At 35.6% G+C, this 18093-nt stretch overlaps 1 protein-coding gene across 7 annotated transcripts in view; it reads left to right on the plus strand.

Moving 5' to 3' along the window:
• SDCCAG8 (SHH signaling and ciliogenesis regulator SDCCAG8) overlaps nucleotides 1–18093 on the plus strand; it is a 122337-nt gene that overhangs the window by 78440 nt on the left and 25804 nt on the right. For 5 of the 7 annotated variants that reach the window (XR_015796692.1, XM_088144082.1, XM_088144096.1 and 2 more), the window contains 2 exons: nucleotides 1235–1343; nucleotides 7246–7377. Coding sequence is in view for 6 of the 7 variants with exons in the window: in XM_088144082.1 (XP_088000208.1) it covers nucleotides 1235–1343; nucleotides 7246–7377 (241 nt within the window). In the remaining variant the exon portion in view is untranslated. Of the gene's footprint in view, nucleotides 1–1234; nucleotides 1344–6953; nucleotides 7214–7245; nucleotides 7378–18093 lie in introns of those variants that run through there. The other 2 variants (XM_088144075.1, XM_088144089.1) reach the window with 2 other exon arrangements.

Here is an 18093-nt window from a genome sequence, read left to right on the forward strand (position 1 = left end):
GGCCAAAACATGTAAATATTTATCTGCTATGGCATTACCAGATAATTTTTAGAGTATTATATGTAAAGACCATTATATTTAGCACAGTTACAAAGAACTTAGGCATGATCATCTATGGTGGTTTCTATGTGAAAGTACTTTCCATGAATAAATGTTTTCATTTTTGATTAGCCAAAATGTAATGCCAACCCATTCACAAGTGGTCGATTATGAAACTGTTAACTGTTAGTTTTTCATAATACAGTTTTGGACTTCTAATATATTTTGGGAAAAAAGCAACATGTACTGAGCCAGTGCTTTCCTTGTATTTTCCCTTCCTTTTAAATAGCAGTTTTGGCATCAGTATCTAAAGCATTTTTGTAATTCATTTTAGCTTCCAATATCTTATTGTTTGGGACTGAGCCAACAATTTCAGGGTGATTTGTTAAATACTAAGTTTGAAGAAACTTTTAGTTTAAAAATGGAGATGAGAGGACAAAAGTTAGACAGCAAAGAGTATTCTATAAGGAAATGTGTGCATTTTCTTGTACAGAGAAACTGACAGCTCTTGTCATTACTGGTAGTCCTCGATTTATGACCATTCGTTTAACAACCATTCAAAGTTACTGAATGGTGCTGAAAAAAAGGACTTATGACCAGTCCTTGCACTTACAACTGTCGCAGCACTCCCGCAGTCATGTGATTGTGATTCAGGCACTTGGCAACTGTTGTACATTTATGATAGCATCCTGCGGTCACATGATTGCCATTTGCAACCTTCCCAGTTGGCTTCTGACAAACAAAATCAATGGGGAACCATGCAATTCACTTAACAACCACAGTGATTCGCTTAACAACCACTGCAAAAAAGGTCGTAAAATTGGGTGCACTCACATGATCCCTCACTTAACAACCTCATTGTTTAACAAGTTTTCCAGTCCCTGTTGTGGTTGTAAGTTGAGGACTACCTGTAGTGATGACCATCAGGGGGTTCTATTCTCTGTTAGGAAGTTTCTGTAAAACTGAATTAGTATCTGAATAAAAAAGGAAAACCTTACAATTCATAGAAAGAGACGTGACTATGTGTTTGTCCTAATACTTTGAAGAGATTTTCCCTTTGCTATAGGCAATTTCTTCAAAAAGTAATTTGCACTCTGTAGTCAGAGTAAAATTTTAAAGTGCTTCTAAAATGTCTTGTGTAATATCTATTCAGAGAACTTACCTATATTTGTATATGTATAACTGTTGTTTCTAGTAAATGAACTGGAATCATTGCTGAGTTCCCAGAATGCTCTTCTATCAAAATTAAAAGAAGAATGTTGTCAATTGGCAAAGAAGCTTGAACATGTCACTGAAAGAAATAGGTAAAGAAAGTTTGTAACCTTTGCATGTGAAGCTTTTAGGAAGTATTAAGGTTTCCTTATTATTCATAAGTGCTCAGTAGAAAGCTGCTTCCCACTGTAAGACAGCATGTTAATCACTGTACCACCTTAGATGTTTCTGATCTCTAATCTCTTTCCTTCCTTCTCTGATTCTCAATGAACATATTTAATATGTGGAAAAAAACAGATGATTACAGCCAATATTATATGCTCATACTAGTGAAAATCTATATATGATTAGTATCAGTATATAATGAGCATATCATCTCTATATATGTGTGTGTGTGTGTGTGTGTGTAGGCTTCCTTCTGGCCCATACTACAAAAAGAATCAGTGATTCCTGGTTGAAAAGAATGAGAAAGAAGCCAAAATAAATCAGTATGCATATCATGGTGTGTGTGCATTGTTAGGTTTTTTTAATTCCCATTCTTTTATTAACTAAATTAACGGAATACTGTTAATGTACTCGTGGATTGCAAATTGTAGTCTTACAGACTCCCTAGATTGTTTATACACAATGTGCTTTTCTCAAGGCAAATATAAATCAGGTCTTAAATAAAGTTATTTTTGAGGTGCATATTCTTTGTAAGGGATAAATAAATACAATAAATAAGGAATTTATTACCCTTTTTGCACATTGCCTATTTATTTATGAATGCGTACTCTATATATCACCCTTGCAAAAAGCAAGTGCCTGCTTCAGATTAAGCCTCAAACATTCAAGGGATAATTACTTATACAATCGGACATTGAAATGTTATTGCTACAGTTGGCATCCCTTTTACTGTACCTAACCATGTTAATCTGAATAGACAAGTGGGATCTTTAGTTAAATATTGTAGTATGTAGTGCTCTTCTATGTAACCATGCCATCTTCCATGACATCTCTTTCCATTTTCCTCTCCTCCACTGTGTCCAGTTCACATTGGGTACTGATGCCCATCCTTGTTGAGAGAGATGGGAGTTGTAGTCTATATATGGAAGGAACCTGGCTGTAGCAGAAGCTAGAAATACCTACCATCAATTCCATGTCATTGCTTATAGTTGGCAACTCTTACTTGTGCCTTTATCTCCTTGAAATTACAGAATAATCTCCATGGCACTGTTCTTGAAATAATGATTGGAAACTTTGTTGATGGAGATTGGAGTATCAAGTCCATTCTGCAACTAAGAATTAAATTTAGAGTGATTAATTAATCTGATGTCTGTATTCATGGTTAATCCGTTCTGAAACTGAGTCTTTATTAAAGTTTATGTTGTGCGATAAATAATTTTTTAGCAAAATTAATAATTATTGTGTATGAAATGGTTATAGCATTAGGAAGATAATTGTAATAAATAATGTATGTTTCTTATTATCGATGTCATGAATACATTTTTATAACAATTTTATTAAAATTACAATTAAAAAGATAAAAAATAAAAATAAAAAACTAAAAATAAAAAATAGAAAGTGCAGAAAAGAAAAAATAGAAAAATAGAAAAGAAAGAAAAAATAAGAATACAGTAAAGAAAAAGAAAAGAAATATATAAAGAAATGACTTCCCCCTTCATCACAAGTATAAACAATTTTAGTAACTTATCACCTTCTCTTAAAATACAACAAATGATCTCTTCTTCCCATATCCCATCTCTTATCTATAAACAAATCCTTAAAGCTTCATCGTTCAGTCCTGATCAGCAAAAGTCCATTTAGGGTTACCAGAGATAACAACATATCTATTTTAACTTAGATCAAATAAACCAACTGTTATTTCTTCTTTTTACTTTTAACAATCTTGATCTTTAGGCCCTTCAAATAATGTCCTAGAACTTGATTTCTTTTCATTTTTTCCTTGTCCCTTCTCAAAAAATTCTTCCAAGATTTAACAAGTCTTTTTTGTAAATCCAATAAAGTTATCCAGGTCACTCTTTTCATTCGTTATTTGTATATCCCTTTTAATTATTAAGAAGTTAGCCAGTTTCATTTGTATGTCCAGTGTAGCATCTTTTTCCTATCATTCTTGTAGCCTGTCATTTTTAAATCCAGTTTCAGATCAGTCTCAGTCTTGTCTGGTAAAACTTGTTCCTCTTCCATAATGTCTTTTAAACACAGTCTATCTATAGAGGCAGACACTCTTAAAATTAGCTTCTATGTCCATTGTTCAAAAATATCCTTCAATATGTCCAGTGTTAAAATATTTTGCTCTTTTATGTATTAATAAGTCAAATATCAGTGTTCTTCTCTTGTAATTGTAACCTTCTGGTTCCCTCTAGTATCCAACCTTCAAAGTCTCATCGTATCATGTTTTCTTAAAAGAGAATTCAAAACAAAAGCATTTTCCCACAGGAAGGATTCCTAGAATTAATTCCAAAATCTTATTTGAAATCCGTCTGGACCCTTAAGTCTGTTTGTAACTTTCCAAAATCAAAGTTCTAATCACCCTTTTGCTGTTAATTCTAAAATAATTTTTTAAAGTCCTTAAACTTGTATTTAAAATTTCTTTCATTAAGGATTAAAGGAAACTCACCCAGTGCGGTAAAACTTGTTGATCCAAAGGTTTCTAATAGCTGAAAAGCAATTAACAAGCAATTTCTGAAAGTGGTTAGGAAAGGAAATATGTGAATCCAGTGTCCTGTTTGAAGGCACTGACCATGGTTTCAGAAAGATGGTTATTCCCTCGTCTCCCAGAGCTCTAAACCCACCGGAGACCACTGTCTTGCAGACATCTGGAGCACTTGTGGGCAATCTCAAGTCCTCTCCTTGTCCTGAGAGGAATTACGAAGAGCTGGTCTACTTGCCAGCTCTTCATTCCGCCATGATTGTCTTCAGTTCGCCATTTCTTCCCTGGAAGTCTGAATACATATTCTGAAATACTAAGAAATCCCTGCAAGTTGAGACAGTTATCTGCCTGTGACATTAACATTTATAAATAACATCATTCAGAATATAATCAAAAGCCATCTCTCCTCAGATAATGTCTCTTAAGACATATCAGAAGCATTCTTACAGGTATCAGAAAATATTTTACTTTACAGTGCAAAGCTTGTGTGAACTTCATTCTCTAGATTAATTGTACAAATTAAATTGCAGTTATGTAGATTACTTCCTTCATTTCTAGGTTTTGGCCTCCTTTGGCTAGTATTATACCTATTTTGGCTCTATAGAACAATATTGACATTAACAGACCACTCTGAACTATTTCACACATCCAAGGAGGCCCAAGCAAAGCTGCTTAAATGTCTGTTATTTTTTTTTAATATCAAAAAGCAAAAGGATTACTTTGCATATTAAATATGCTTATTTGTTGGCACAGTAGTTTTGTTTATTAGCAGATTAAAAAAGAGAATTTTTCTGCTATTTGAACCAAATATTCTTTCAGGTTTTAGTATATTACTGCTTAAGATTTACAAATCAGTATGCATTAAGGATTCCAGTTTTTTTGGTAAGATTGCCAAGAAGTGTAACATACTGAGATAGATAGATAGATAGATAGATAGATAGATAGATAGATAGATAGATAGATAGATAGATATAAATTTAATCTTGGGACTGATTATATCCAGGGTGCATAAAGATACAGTTACATTATGCAAGTAGATTGAAAACTTGCTTTATTGGATTTAGCTGTTACCTTAAGTAAGTAATGTATAATATTGCTGGTCAGATATAAATTGGTAAGAGGAATTTATAATAACAAAAATCAGCTTGAACAAAAATTTTCCCACAAACATGGGCGGATCTTGGACGTACTGAACTTACTCCCCTCCAGCTGCACATCTAGCTCTGTGTAACATGTGGAAATGTAAAAATACAATTCTTTAATGTTTTCTATATAATTCTTTTGCCCTTTTTTGGATTATTGCAGTGCCTGAGGCTTGTGGATTGATGCTTGACACTATCTATTGTGTATTTGTGATTTGCGCTTTGTAATTAAGTGCAACAATGGAAGTCCATTGGGTCTCATTATATATAATGGTTGGTTTAATTTGTTTCACTTCTATCTTGTTAATTGTAAATTGATCATTAAGATTTGAATTCTAATCTGTCACCAGGGTTGAGTGTATTGAAGCTAGAGAAATGATCCTGTTTTTAATCACCGATGATGAGAAACAAATTTTATAATTTCGGTGCATATTGCAGTCCATATATTTTAACACTGTTTTTTATGGTGTTATAAATATTGTTAAATGACTTTTAGTGTAGTTTTACTGTTTCACTATAATGGATAAATTATATTACCATTTTGGCAACAGTAGGCATCCAACTGTGTGAGTTTAATTGAAGTAAAGAACATGCACCCGGTTGAACTGTTTTTCTGCATGTTCAATTGAAGCTGTATTGGATGACTGCAGTCATTACACTTAAACACCAGGAGTGCCTTGCAAAGCTAGAGAATCAGAACGTAAAACTGAACTTGTGTGAAAACATAATCCACAACTATGATATCCTGTTCTTGTCCTAATCTCAATCAAAAGGAATAGAAGCTACCTGACATTTAATTATACTGCACTAAAATGGTGAGTTTCTGATAAATAGAAAAACAGTTACAGTGAACAAAATATCTAGGTTGAAATTTCTGTATTGTCTATCAAAATTAAAGGAACAAGCTGTGCATGGAGTGATTGACAACATACTCTAGCTTCTTGATGGATCAAAGGCTTAATGATGCTACATTTTGCATTGGTGATACTTCAGTAACATTGCAGTGCCTATACTATAAAGAAAATCTGCAAGTGAAATAACAAAATTATGGACTTAATTATTATTTATTTATTTGTTTGTTTGTTTATTATTAAATTTGTATGCTGCCCATCTCCCCCCAATGGGTGATGGGTGAATTATTAGCCATGGTAACTCTTTTATGATTTAAAATATGCTTTTTGTGACTCCAGTCTTCAAAATCTTGTGTCATATCATATTTTTAATCTGGGGTTCACAGAGTTTGATGGAACTTCTTTCCCATGAAGTATGCTTAGGGTTGCAGTTTTGTGGGATAGAAAAGAAAAATTATATCAAATTCCTGCAAAGTAAGGCAGTTAGTTATTACTACTCTTATTGTAGTGGACTTGCCCCAAATATTCTGTAATTCAGCCTTCTACATCCTAGTGTCCTCTACATTAGACTGTGACACCTATTGCCTAAGCCAGTACTGGTCTAGAAGGCTTTAAGTTGCAAATTCCAATAAAATTAAAGCCGATGGCTGGTGTGGGTCTTCCGGGCTGTGTGGCCGTGTTCTGGAAGTTTTGTTTCCTAATGTTTCGCCAGCATCTGTGACCGGCATCTTCAGAGAGTAGGAGCACAGACAGGAGCAGTTCTCTCTGTGCCCAGGATGAGGTGACCCTTTTGTGGGTATTTATAGAGATCTGGGGGGGGGGGATTGGGGCTGTGTGGTGGGGGGTTTAGGGTGTGTGTGGAGGGGTGTGGGGTTTGGGTTAACGAGTGGCTGCTTGTTTTGGTGTCAGAATACGTGTGTATCTTCCTGGGGATTAGGCAAGGTTTTTTCTTCTATTGAGTTGTTAAAGAGTGGCTGCTGGGGGTGATTAGTAAGTTCATTGTGTGAGCTACTCACACGTCCTGGTGGTTGAACTGAGTTCATTGACCTTTTGCAGGCTGTCTCTGAAGATGCCGGTCATGGATGCTGGCGAAACGTTAGGAAACAAAACTTCCAGAACATGGCCACACAGCCCGGAAGACCCATACCAGCCATCGTATTCCGGCCGTGAAAGCCTTCGACAATACATAGAATTAAGCCCCCCGCTATGTAACAGAACTGCAACAATACTTTTTGATATTCCTTGTTCTGAAGAAAGATGCAGATGTGCAGTATAGATTTGTTAAGGTGATGATACACTGCATGATAAAATCTGGCAACATCCATCATCAGTGTTATTAATTCTCTAGGTCTGAAATCAGCCAGCTTAGTCAGGAAAATAAATATATCCATGACAGACTTGAGAAGATGCAGAAAAGGCATGATGAATTGGAGGATCAGTGTATCCAGCATGGAAGGATGCATGAGAAAATGAAGCTAAGGTAGGGAGATTTATTAATTTATCCCTGTGTGGTTTACTATAACAAACCTGATGTTCCTATACCTTTAATTTCAAAAACATGATCAATATTTTAGGAAATTGTTTAAATATTTTTAAAAAAATTTAATTGGTAAGAAATTCTTCAAATACATGTACTTCTGGCTGTTTCTGTACTGTTGCCCAAATTATATTCAAATATGCTAGTCTCCAGTAAGCAATCATTCCCATGTCTTTGTCAGCAACTATATTTCAGTAGAACTTTTTTTTTAAAGTATAGCTCTGTGTGTGTGTGTGTGTGTGTGTGTGTGTAAAACATATATCTATCAAAAAACTCCGCATCCAGTTGAGGCCAGCCTCCATCTCACTCTGTGGCTATGATACACAACCTCCTTTCAACTAGGCAGGTAGGTCTAGGTATGTCTCTTCAACTTCACCTGCCGTGAGAGTTAGCTGGTAATATATATGATATGGTATTAGTAACACAGAAGAATAATTGCTGAAAACTTCGAATAGTTTTAAAATATGTTTTTTAGCATGCAGGCTATACTCTCCCTTTTTGGGTTATTCTTCTTTGTGTTCAGTCACAAATCAAATTCCTTGTTTATTGCCTCTGAGGCAGCTGACCTTCTCTAACATGCCATCTGCAGTCACCCCTACATCTGCTTAAGAAATGCCACTTCTTCAGTTTTTTCCTCTCACTGAATTTCTAAATGTCTTTCTTGCTGTTTATATATCTTGTCATTTATAATCCTTTGGCCTAATTTCCAGTCCTCTTGGTAATATTCATATCAGAACCTATTAAGTTGCAAAATGGCAACATATTTGTGTTTACTAGATTAGTGATTTAGTCTAAGGTTTGGAAATCTCCTTATAAATCTCTTACCTACTAGTATTTTAGACATTACTGCTTGTGACAACATGCATCTACTCTACTCCCTCCCCCCAGACCCCAAATAGAGGCAGTTGATATCAGCTCACCAAAATGCCCTACCCCTCCATTTTCAAATGTGGCATAAAGCTTTTGGATGGTGTTGTTTTGTTTTAGCTTTAATAAAGGAAAGGGAGATTTGACCTTTTTTCCTCTTCAGATTTGTTTTCTACCCTGCATTTATATCCTCACAATGGTTGGGAAATAGTATCAGACTCTATGTTCTATCTATCTTTAGCAAGTGGCTTTTATTTTTATTCTATAGCTCCTGGCTCTGTAGATACTTGGCTTTGAATTAGAGACTTTAATATTGCATGGTATTGTAGTGGTCTCTTTTGATCTCCCAGTACAGAAGAATCTCAGTTGCAGCCCAGTTTAACCCAGAAGATAATCTGAAGGGAAAGATAGAAAATTCGGCAGGGATATGTACGTAATCCTTTTTTTCTTACCAGGATAAACAGCAACTCCCATAAATATCTGAATATTTGATGTGCTTAATCAGTTTAATAGGCTTTGTCTTCCTGTGCCCATTTGTACTTGGCCCAATCATGATATGCTGGCATTATAAGAATCTGACTGGAGCATTGAAAACAGTGGTATAAACTTAATATAGAAAGTATTTTAAGTTAATTCATTCTATATGTCAAAGAACTTACAGAGTTCAAAGAATTGGACAATACAAAATAAGTGTTTTAAATGGATAGAATTGTAAAATAATATATTACTAAAAATACCTGCGTACACCCAACATACAGAAATCAGTCACAGCATTTAAAAATGAAATGTAATTGCTTTTTAAAAATATTATTATATTCCAAGTAATTTATATGGAGAAGAAATACGAAGCAATTCTTTAATCCTAAGTGATACTGAGGGTATGAAACAAAATATAAACAGATTTGTCCACTTGGAAGGTGACTATAATTTAAAAGAAGAAACTGAAGGAAAGTTAGGAAATGATCTAAAGTAAATATAAAAGCTGTAATTAGGACAAGATTTATATCAGGTAACTTAGAGGTTAACTTTTAATTTTAGAGTCTCAAACTAAATGAATTTCATAACAATCTTTAAAAACATATGAAGCAGATTCAAGGAAGGTTCTGTGGTATGTTCTAAGGAAGAATGGGAACATCTGGATCATTTTTAGCTTGAAAAGTTAATGCCTAATATAGAAGTTTTCCTAACAGGAGGAAATTTGGTGGCAATAATCCAAGGAGTCTTCATGGATTCCACAGACATTTCAGAGATCTATTTGTATATTCTCTCTGTACAAATAACATTTTCTAAGATTTGTGTATAATAGAAATTACTTTAGTACCAAACAATATTCTTCAGATCCTCCTTGATGACACAAGTGGCATATTCAAGTTACAGGACAGAGGTACAAAGGTGCAGTCCAGGATATGACCTGCTAGCATTCTTTTTGTGGCTCTCAGAGCCCCTCCCCCTGAACATGGGGCCAAACCTTTGGGGAGGTTGTATTTTTGGAGAATTTGGGAAACTATCAGAATTAAAATGAGTGCGTTAAGATTTGTAGGTGGGTATATCATCCTCTTTATCTCTTAAAATTCCTGAACTTGGCTTGTCCATTGTTTGAGGTAGCCTTTCAACATGCCATGCAAAGCCTGGTACATCTATGAAGCCAACAGAAGTTGTACACTCTTGGTGTAGGAGTAGCAATCTAAGTCTCTTTGACTAACATTTTACTTAGGGCTTGGTCTATACAAATGTTTGGCTACAATTATCTTTGGTCCATGGCATGTTTCATGTTTCTGATGTAAGTGCAGGTAGTGCTTGACTTATGACCACAATAGGGACTGGAATTTCCATCACTAAACAATATGGTCATAAAGCGAAACATGTGACTGCATCACTTAGTGACAGCAATCCTGGCAATCCCAGTTGCTGTTGTTAACTGAGAATTGTGAGTTGTTAGGCGAGTACCCACCCCAATCCAAGCCATTCTGAGCTTGGTTCAAGTCAGCACTGAGCCTCAATAAGGTAAGGAACCGCCTCCAACTCCTCCTACCCACCTATCTCCCCCATCTCTGCCCTTTTGGCTGCCCTGCACCCTGTGTTGCAGAGTGGCAAGCAACCCCAGAATTGCATGGCTCTGGGGTTGCTTACACACTCTGGGAAGCTGCAGCCACCCCAGCCCAGTCCCAGCCGCAGTTGCCTTCACCACCCTGCACTTTGAGACCCCTGCTGCTTTGTGCTCTGCCACCCCAGCTGACCTTAACCATCTTCTTGCTTCCACGGCTGATGAGGTATACCTGGCCTGGCTGCTGGGCCAGGCTGGGGCTGGCTTTGCACTGTGAAAAAAAATAAAAAGCCCCATTGCTATGGCACATGAAAAAAGCCCCTTTGTACCATGCTCCTGAGTCGGGTTGGGGCTGGCTTCGTGTTGTGAAAAAAAAAAAAAAGTAAAAAGCAGCCCTTAAGCTGTGGTGCATCAAAAAGCCATCTTGGTTGCACCTGCAGATCAGAATTGCCCGGGAATTGCAAGGAAAGGATCCAGTGGAACTGAGCCAAACTGGGGTCTGATTTTGCCGGACCTACTCCTCCCTGCACCTCCTCACCCCTCTTCCCAACCCTCATTTGCCTGTCGGATTTTTCCAGGATAAAAGCAGGAGCTTTTTTTTTAAACCCCCCCCCCCCCCAGCAACCCTTTTGGTAGTCTAAATCTGCAGGCAATGGGTTACCCTCTTAAAAAACACTTTTTTTCTTTTTGTACAAAAAATAAAAAATGAACCTGTGATTTATGGCTCCATGATTACACAGGATAGACTATAGAAAAAAGAGAGTCATGATGTAATCTTAGAGAGAGAGGTTAAAATATAATTGTACTTATAACTGCTGTGAAGAAGATTGGAAGCCACTTCTTTATATCTTTTTTAAAAAAATTTATATCTTTTTTCTATTTTTCTTTCTTTTTTTCTTTACCTTCCTCTTTTTCTTTTTTGCACTTTTAGCTTTTTTAATCTCTCCCTTTCTCTTTCTCCTTTCTCGTTCTCCTTTAGTTTGTGTTAGTTATTATTATTGTTGTTAAAACTCTCACTAAAAATTTTATATATATATATAAAAATGACTATGGACTTTGTGCAGGACAGATGAGATCCTCAGCCTTTTTTTTTCATAGCAGCAGGTACAGCCTAATGGAGTGCTTATCCTATTCATATCAGGCCTTAATAAATGAAAGTCTGCCAACAAAATGAAATCAGCTGAAGCTCTGGGTATCTCCATTGACTAATCTTCATCAACTATGATGGATGTGAGTAATGTCTTTCCACCAAGCTGTTCTATGGAAGCCCAGAACTACTTAGAAAAAAATCAGCTGAGCAATATGGTACAAATTCACTGGTAGTGGTAAAAATAGTTTCTTATAATTTATAATTTATTTTTAGAAATGTATTTGCATTTTTAAATATATATATGGAACTAGTATTCTCAAGCTGCTATTGCCTCATGATTAAGATAATATGCTGCAGAAAAGAGCTGGAATATGGCTTTTCTTTAGTAGTCCATTTCTTTTATTTTTTTAATATTTAAAAAATATAATTATTTTATATTTTACATAAAAGGTTGAGGTATAAAGATATTGCAATGCCAGCTGAAGTATGTATTGTCATGGACATGGTCTTCTCAGTCATAATACATGGCTGTGAAAGACCACCAAAAGAATATGTGCTTACCAAACACTAAATAAAAGTGGAGCCAACCTTAACCACCCTAGATATGGAAGCTTACAAATGGAATTCTGCCACAGAAAAAAATTTTGTTCCATTTTCTCACCAGTGTGCCATCTCTTGAATCTCTGGAATCAATTTTTAAATAATGGACAGGATATGAAAAGTTATAGTTTTCAGATATACTGGCCCTAAATTATTTAGAGCTTTCTGGGACCTGCATCTTAGCTCTAATCAAAAGAGACTGAAAACTTGAGTAGTTGGTATGGGAATAGCATACTGTGATAAAGAAGGCAATGTGACCACTTTATTTTTGATTTGAGTGTTTCCAAACATTCTTCAAGGGCAGGCCCCTGGAAAAAATAGCTACATTAGTTTAAACACGAGATAATTAAGGCATCCATCATTATGGCCTTCTATGCCTCCTGCAGAAACATGCACAACTGGTATACAGTGCTGGATCTAAAAGTACCTCCAGGCTTCAAATCTGCTTCAGAGAGTGTAGCTATATGCCTGATGCTGAAAAGGGTGTAGCTATAGTCTCAGTTTGTCATATCTGCTGGCCAACCAAACTTCTGTCTTATCTGGACCGAGTCTTGATTTGTTTGTGTACATTCAGTACCTCGCAGTGTTTCAGGATGTCATCAGTTATAGAGAGGAGATCCAACCTCATTTTTCTGCACATGCAGAATAGGACTTTTCTGTAAGTAGGAAGAAAAAATTATTCTACTGCAAATTGGAGATAAGCTTCTTTTCCAGCACTGAGTGTGATAGCTGGAAGCAAGAAAAAAGGTGGGCATTGTCAGAAACTGCAGGAATTGAGAAAAAAGCTTGGTGGGCCAAATGGGGAACTTTTGTGTAGTTTATTGCTCTACAAGCTGGAAATACATTAAGCGACTCAATATCTTAAATTCTTCATAAAACCAAAGTATCTGAGTTTAGTAGAAGAGCACTTGACAATTCTGTGAACTTGTCGTGTCATCCCCCAAATCCATCAAGCAGTTGGAAAATCTTCCAAAGCCTTGAGAAATCACCTAGTTTCACCACCCTCTGAAAACAGGCAGATTGTAGATGTTGTAGCTCCCAAGCCTAAATCATAATAGTTATGACAATAGATATTTTAAACTAATTTTAGGTCACTTACATTCTGGCCAGTAAAAAAAAAAAAAAGTGGCTTGTCATATTTATGGACCGTGATTAATCACAATGAAAGGCATAAAGTACTAAACTGTTTCTGATGAGAAATGTCACTTGGTTTCCTCCAAAGAGTTGAAGGAAAAATCAGCACTACTTTCAAGGCCACCTCTATCGGGGGCTTTACTACATGGACCCAAAGAACCTTGCCGGCTGCTGTAGACTGTCACTCAAAAAACCCAATGAATACAGTTGAATCTGTTTGAATCTTTCATCTTCACTCAACCAGTTTCAGTCACACATGCTACCTGCACATCAGCTTGTTTGGTTAAGCATTTGTTGAATGAGCTCTGTCCACTTACTGAGCTGGTATTAAGCAACAGCACTTTGTGATCCAGACAATTTCTACCAGGGTAATCAGGATTGTGTTGATAGAACAATAAAGCAGAAAATAATAATTCACTGACCTGTGTCATTTTTACCACCATGTATAATTTGCACATAATCACCAAAATGGCAGCACTCATCTCTCCCTACTCTTGAAACATAATTGAGCCTAAGTAAGACAACAGAACAGCCGTGGAAAGCTTTCATTCCTTAAATGTTGTTACCAGTCAAATCCAATAACACAGTCAAACATTAAATGTTAAATGAGCAAACACTGCAATATGTAGAGCCTAGCCCAGTTTTTGCCACTTACCTGAATTTTCAGTTTTGTAGTCATTGCCCCTCCTAATTCTCACCCACTAGAAGCCTCTCTCACACAAAAGCTCTAACATTTCTTCCTTATCTCAACCCCAAAGTGTAACCATGTATCTTTTGTTGTGATCTCTCAGCTGTGATAGGGCTTTATTTCACCCTTCTAGCCAGATATTGCTAACAACCCAGGATTGATGTTCTAAGAAGCTAGGCTGGTGTCTTCCACCAGTTTTACCTTCTTATTGCAGGTAGAAGACACCAGGAAGATACTAGGAAACCAGGTGGCAAACATTTTAGAAAAAGGAATTCTATGAGCATATTTTCTAGTTCCTCTTTCAGGACAGCAACTGTATCTTAGTCTATTTTAATTTTTAGAATATTTTTTCTGTCACATGTTAATTTTTCACATGTGAGGTCTAACTACAATTAACATGTTCAATTTTTATGTAAAACAATGGTTCATGTAAATTACTGTTTTAACAAATATTTTAAAGCTGATTATCTGGAAAAGTTGTCTCTTGTAATTATGTGTAATGACATAGAACCAGGATATCAATTTAGGGAGATACTTAAGATGCACAGAAAAAGATACTGTAGTTATAGTTGGGAATTTTATCTGATGGCTGGAAGTCCCATAAATCCAGTTTTGATTTTTTTTTAAAAAAAAGCATATAGATTAGTGATATTGGCAGGATTGCTTAATGCAATGAGATGCTATATGCCCTAGAACACTAAGTCTTTGTTCCTGGTTAAAAATACTTCAAATTACTTCTTCATGCTAGAGCCACCAATTTTGAAATGCTTACATTTTCATGGTCAGATTGCTGTGATTATGCAAGTACATTGCAATTAGTCAAAATGTTATATCTTTTCTCTTTCTTGGATCAAAATAATATAAATTTGCTTGTACTCATGTGTAGCAGAATGAATGTATCAGTACCTTAGGGAAAAGAGAGCTGCTAACAAAGACAAGAGATAGCATTTTAAAAACAATTCATTTATTTTTATTTCTACATGAAGCAGTCTCACATGTAATTAACACCAGCCATTTCCATGATACAGTAACAATTAAAACATCCTTTTAAATAATATCTTACTTTCAGTGGCTATTCCTTGATTAGTTGACCTGGTGTGTGCAACTCCAAAAGAGGTTTTTACAGACTATGTAGCTTCATCTGCTGTACATCTACAAGCATGACTAATATTTTGCTTTTAAAATTGGCTTCTAACACCTACTTGATCTCTTTTGAGTACCATAGTTCAAAGGAAAAGCTTAGAGGATTGGCAGTTTGGGGCAGATGTGTGTCTATTCCTCAGGCATCAGTGGCTGTAAGTTAACAATTAAAAAAAAAGTACAGCCATCTGTGTAACAAGATGGCAGAGCTCTGCACTTGCCTGTTACTATAAATAAAAAGAAATCTTGTCTAATTTCATAGATGTTAGATTATAAAGACTTGATGTGTCAAATATGTGCCATGCTGCTGGGCTGTATTGGCAGCCAAATACCTGGAGTGGTGGCCTTTTCAGACACTGAAGGCAAGCATAGCATTTCTGGAATCTATTTCACAGTAGTACATGTCATATTTGATGTCATATTTTTATAGTGTGCATTTCATCCAAGTGAATTTACTGATATCTCCCTTCTTTGCTCATTCTCATCTCCTCCTCACCCATGAGCTGTAGCTCTTAAAGGAAGCCATCTGATTCTGTTGAGTAATATTATTTGCAGTCAGTTATTGCAATTAACTATTCTTTGTACAATTGTACAAAATATGTGGTTAACTCAACTTGAAAAATGAATTAGAAGTAATAAACTTGTATTGACTGGTTCTTTAGACATGGCCATGCTTTTATGATCCATTCTACCATGGGATACAGATCTCGCATATAGGATTGCAAAAGATCAAAAGTCTAATCAAGTTTTTTTCCCCCTGACTTACCTACCTACATATAACAGGCAGCATAGACATTATAAGAAGGAAAACCTGTGTATATCTCCCATTTCTCAACTTCCCACCCTCTTCTTATATTGATAACTTGAGTTGTGGAATCTGTGGACACATATAGGCAGAAGGAAGGGGGAAAGCAGCTCATCTATTAAAGTATTCTGTAAGATCTACCAAAAAACTTCTACTATAGGCAGAAAAGGCAAATGTCATTAGTGTTATTATTTCATTTTCTAAATAACTTTTAGAACTAATAAATTACATGTGGATATAGTAACAGAACACTTGTATCATTAAGTTATAAGTATGTAGGTTGTCTACATTAAATTTTGGTCAAACCACACGTTAATTTCATTTTGAAGTATTTTGACAGGTTGAGTTGAATGAAGAATTAAGGATCCGAATGTATTTATATGACCTGTACTTTTCATAACTTAAGGAAAGCATTAGTCTGCCAATCTAAGATCCAAGAATTGAGCCAATACAATCTTAGCAGATTTATGGAAAGAAACCAGTGTAAGTAATGCTAAACAAAAACAGCATGCTATATCCCATAATAGGCATCTAATTCACAAGCTACTTAAGAATTTGACCCTGATTAAAAGTGTTGCAGAAATACTCTGCTTTTATTTTTAGGTATATGCTATGTCATAATTCTGAATGGGACCCTCTTTGCTGATTCTAATAGCATGTTTCCAATGGAGTCACTTGTCTTTAAATAGAGGTTGGTTTTCAAGAAGGTATTTAAATTCGTGCCTAATTACTGTTTTCTCATTGTCTTCATTTCTGTATTGTGGATACATCTGTGTGTTTAAGTTCAGTTCTGTGTGGTATCCCTCTGATATTTCAAGATGCACAGTATGATGTTTTGTAAATACTAGTAAGTGGCAAATCTCACACAGCAAATATCCACTTTGGGTATTTAACAAAAATTGGGAACCTTCCATAGGCCTTACATGAACTCCAAATAACAGTAAAATCTAATTACCAACCTATTTGGCAGAGTTCTTTAAATGGCACCCTGATTGTTTCTGGTTTTGTTTTAGTTGCTCTGTGACCAAAGGTACTTTGAAATCTTTTCTTTACAAAGAACTTTTAAAAAGTACAATTAAGTATTACATGAAATGTTGTTGTGGAAGTAATTTGGGTTGAGAATTATACTGAATGCGTCTATGGAAGTTCTGGTTACATGAAGCACTAGGTTGTAAGAATATAGGAGAACTGTTCTTAGTAACTTTTTAATTCTACAAGCAAACAGTTTGTCTATAATTTTCTTTCCTTTTCTTGTCTACTGCAACATGTATTCCCCTCCATTGTTTTCAGAGACTTCTGTGTAGTGATCTGATACATGTACAATAGCTCTTGGAGCCTTTTAAAATCATAATCATGTCTCTTTTGACTGTCAGAAAAATCAATTTTAGGCCACTAAGGGCAGCTCATACATTTTTGTCTGTTTCTCTAACCTAGTTGTTGTATGCTGAATTGAGTAAACTCCTTCTGTTTTGCTACTCATGATTCAAACAGACTGCTCTTACCAGCCTGGCATAGACTAAATTTTCTAGGGCCTTGACTTTAGTTGAACAGTTCTTACTGTTTTTCTGAAGTAGTGTAATACTAGTATTAGCTGTTTTGTGGTTGTTTTCCTAGCTTGGGCATCAATATGCAGATAAAAATTGAAGGTTGGATATGAGATGAAATATGGCCAACAGAATAGAAATATTGCAGAACTCAAAAACCAGAGAATGTAAGGCCTTGGCACAAAAAGCTTTAACTATTTCATTAGTAATCCAAACAATATAGCTAGCTATGGATTAATAGGATTATGATGTTCCAGTGTAATGGATACATATTGAACATTCACTCATGTTGAGTCTTTTAACTGAGTAACCAGAAACGAGGCACTGGTCTTTTAAAGATAGAATTAAAAGACAGTGGGCTTTCAACATTTTATTTTCATGTCAACAAAATCCAGAATTCTGAAGTATCTAATATATCTGGACTTCTATTTAAAAGCAGGGAGACATTCCAGGTAGTGTATTTCTTAGGGATTATTACATTTCTCAGGTGGCTAAAAACACTCACCCTTCAGCCTTATGCCTAGCAACATACCCGAGGCCAGCTATAATCCCAAGCAAAGCACTGCCTGCCTTGTCTTATTGCTTAATTATTATACCTATTTAATGCTACTTAGAACATTGTCAGCTGTTGAGAAAAGGTAATTATCACTAGTCAAATGACACACTTTTTTGGCTGCCTTACGGATACACATTTTACTGGTACCTTGATACATAATGAAGCCTGATAGCAAAACTTTTGCTTGTCTC

The sequence above is a fragment of the Python bivittatus genome, unplaced genomic scaffold, assembly GCF_059951505.1.
Source record: "Python bivittatus isolate LINGU-HERP-01145 unplaced genomic scaffold, Pbiv_v1 ctg000020_np1212, whole genome shotgun sequence".
Lineage (NCBI taxonomy): Eukaryota > Metazoa > Chordata > Lepidosauria > Squamata > Pythonidae > Python > Python bivittatus.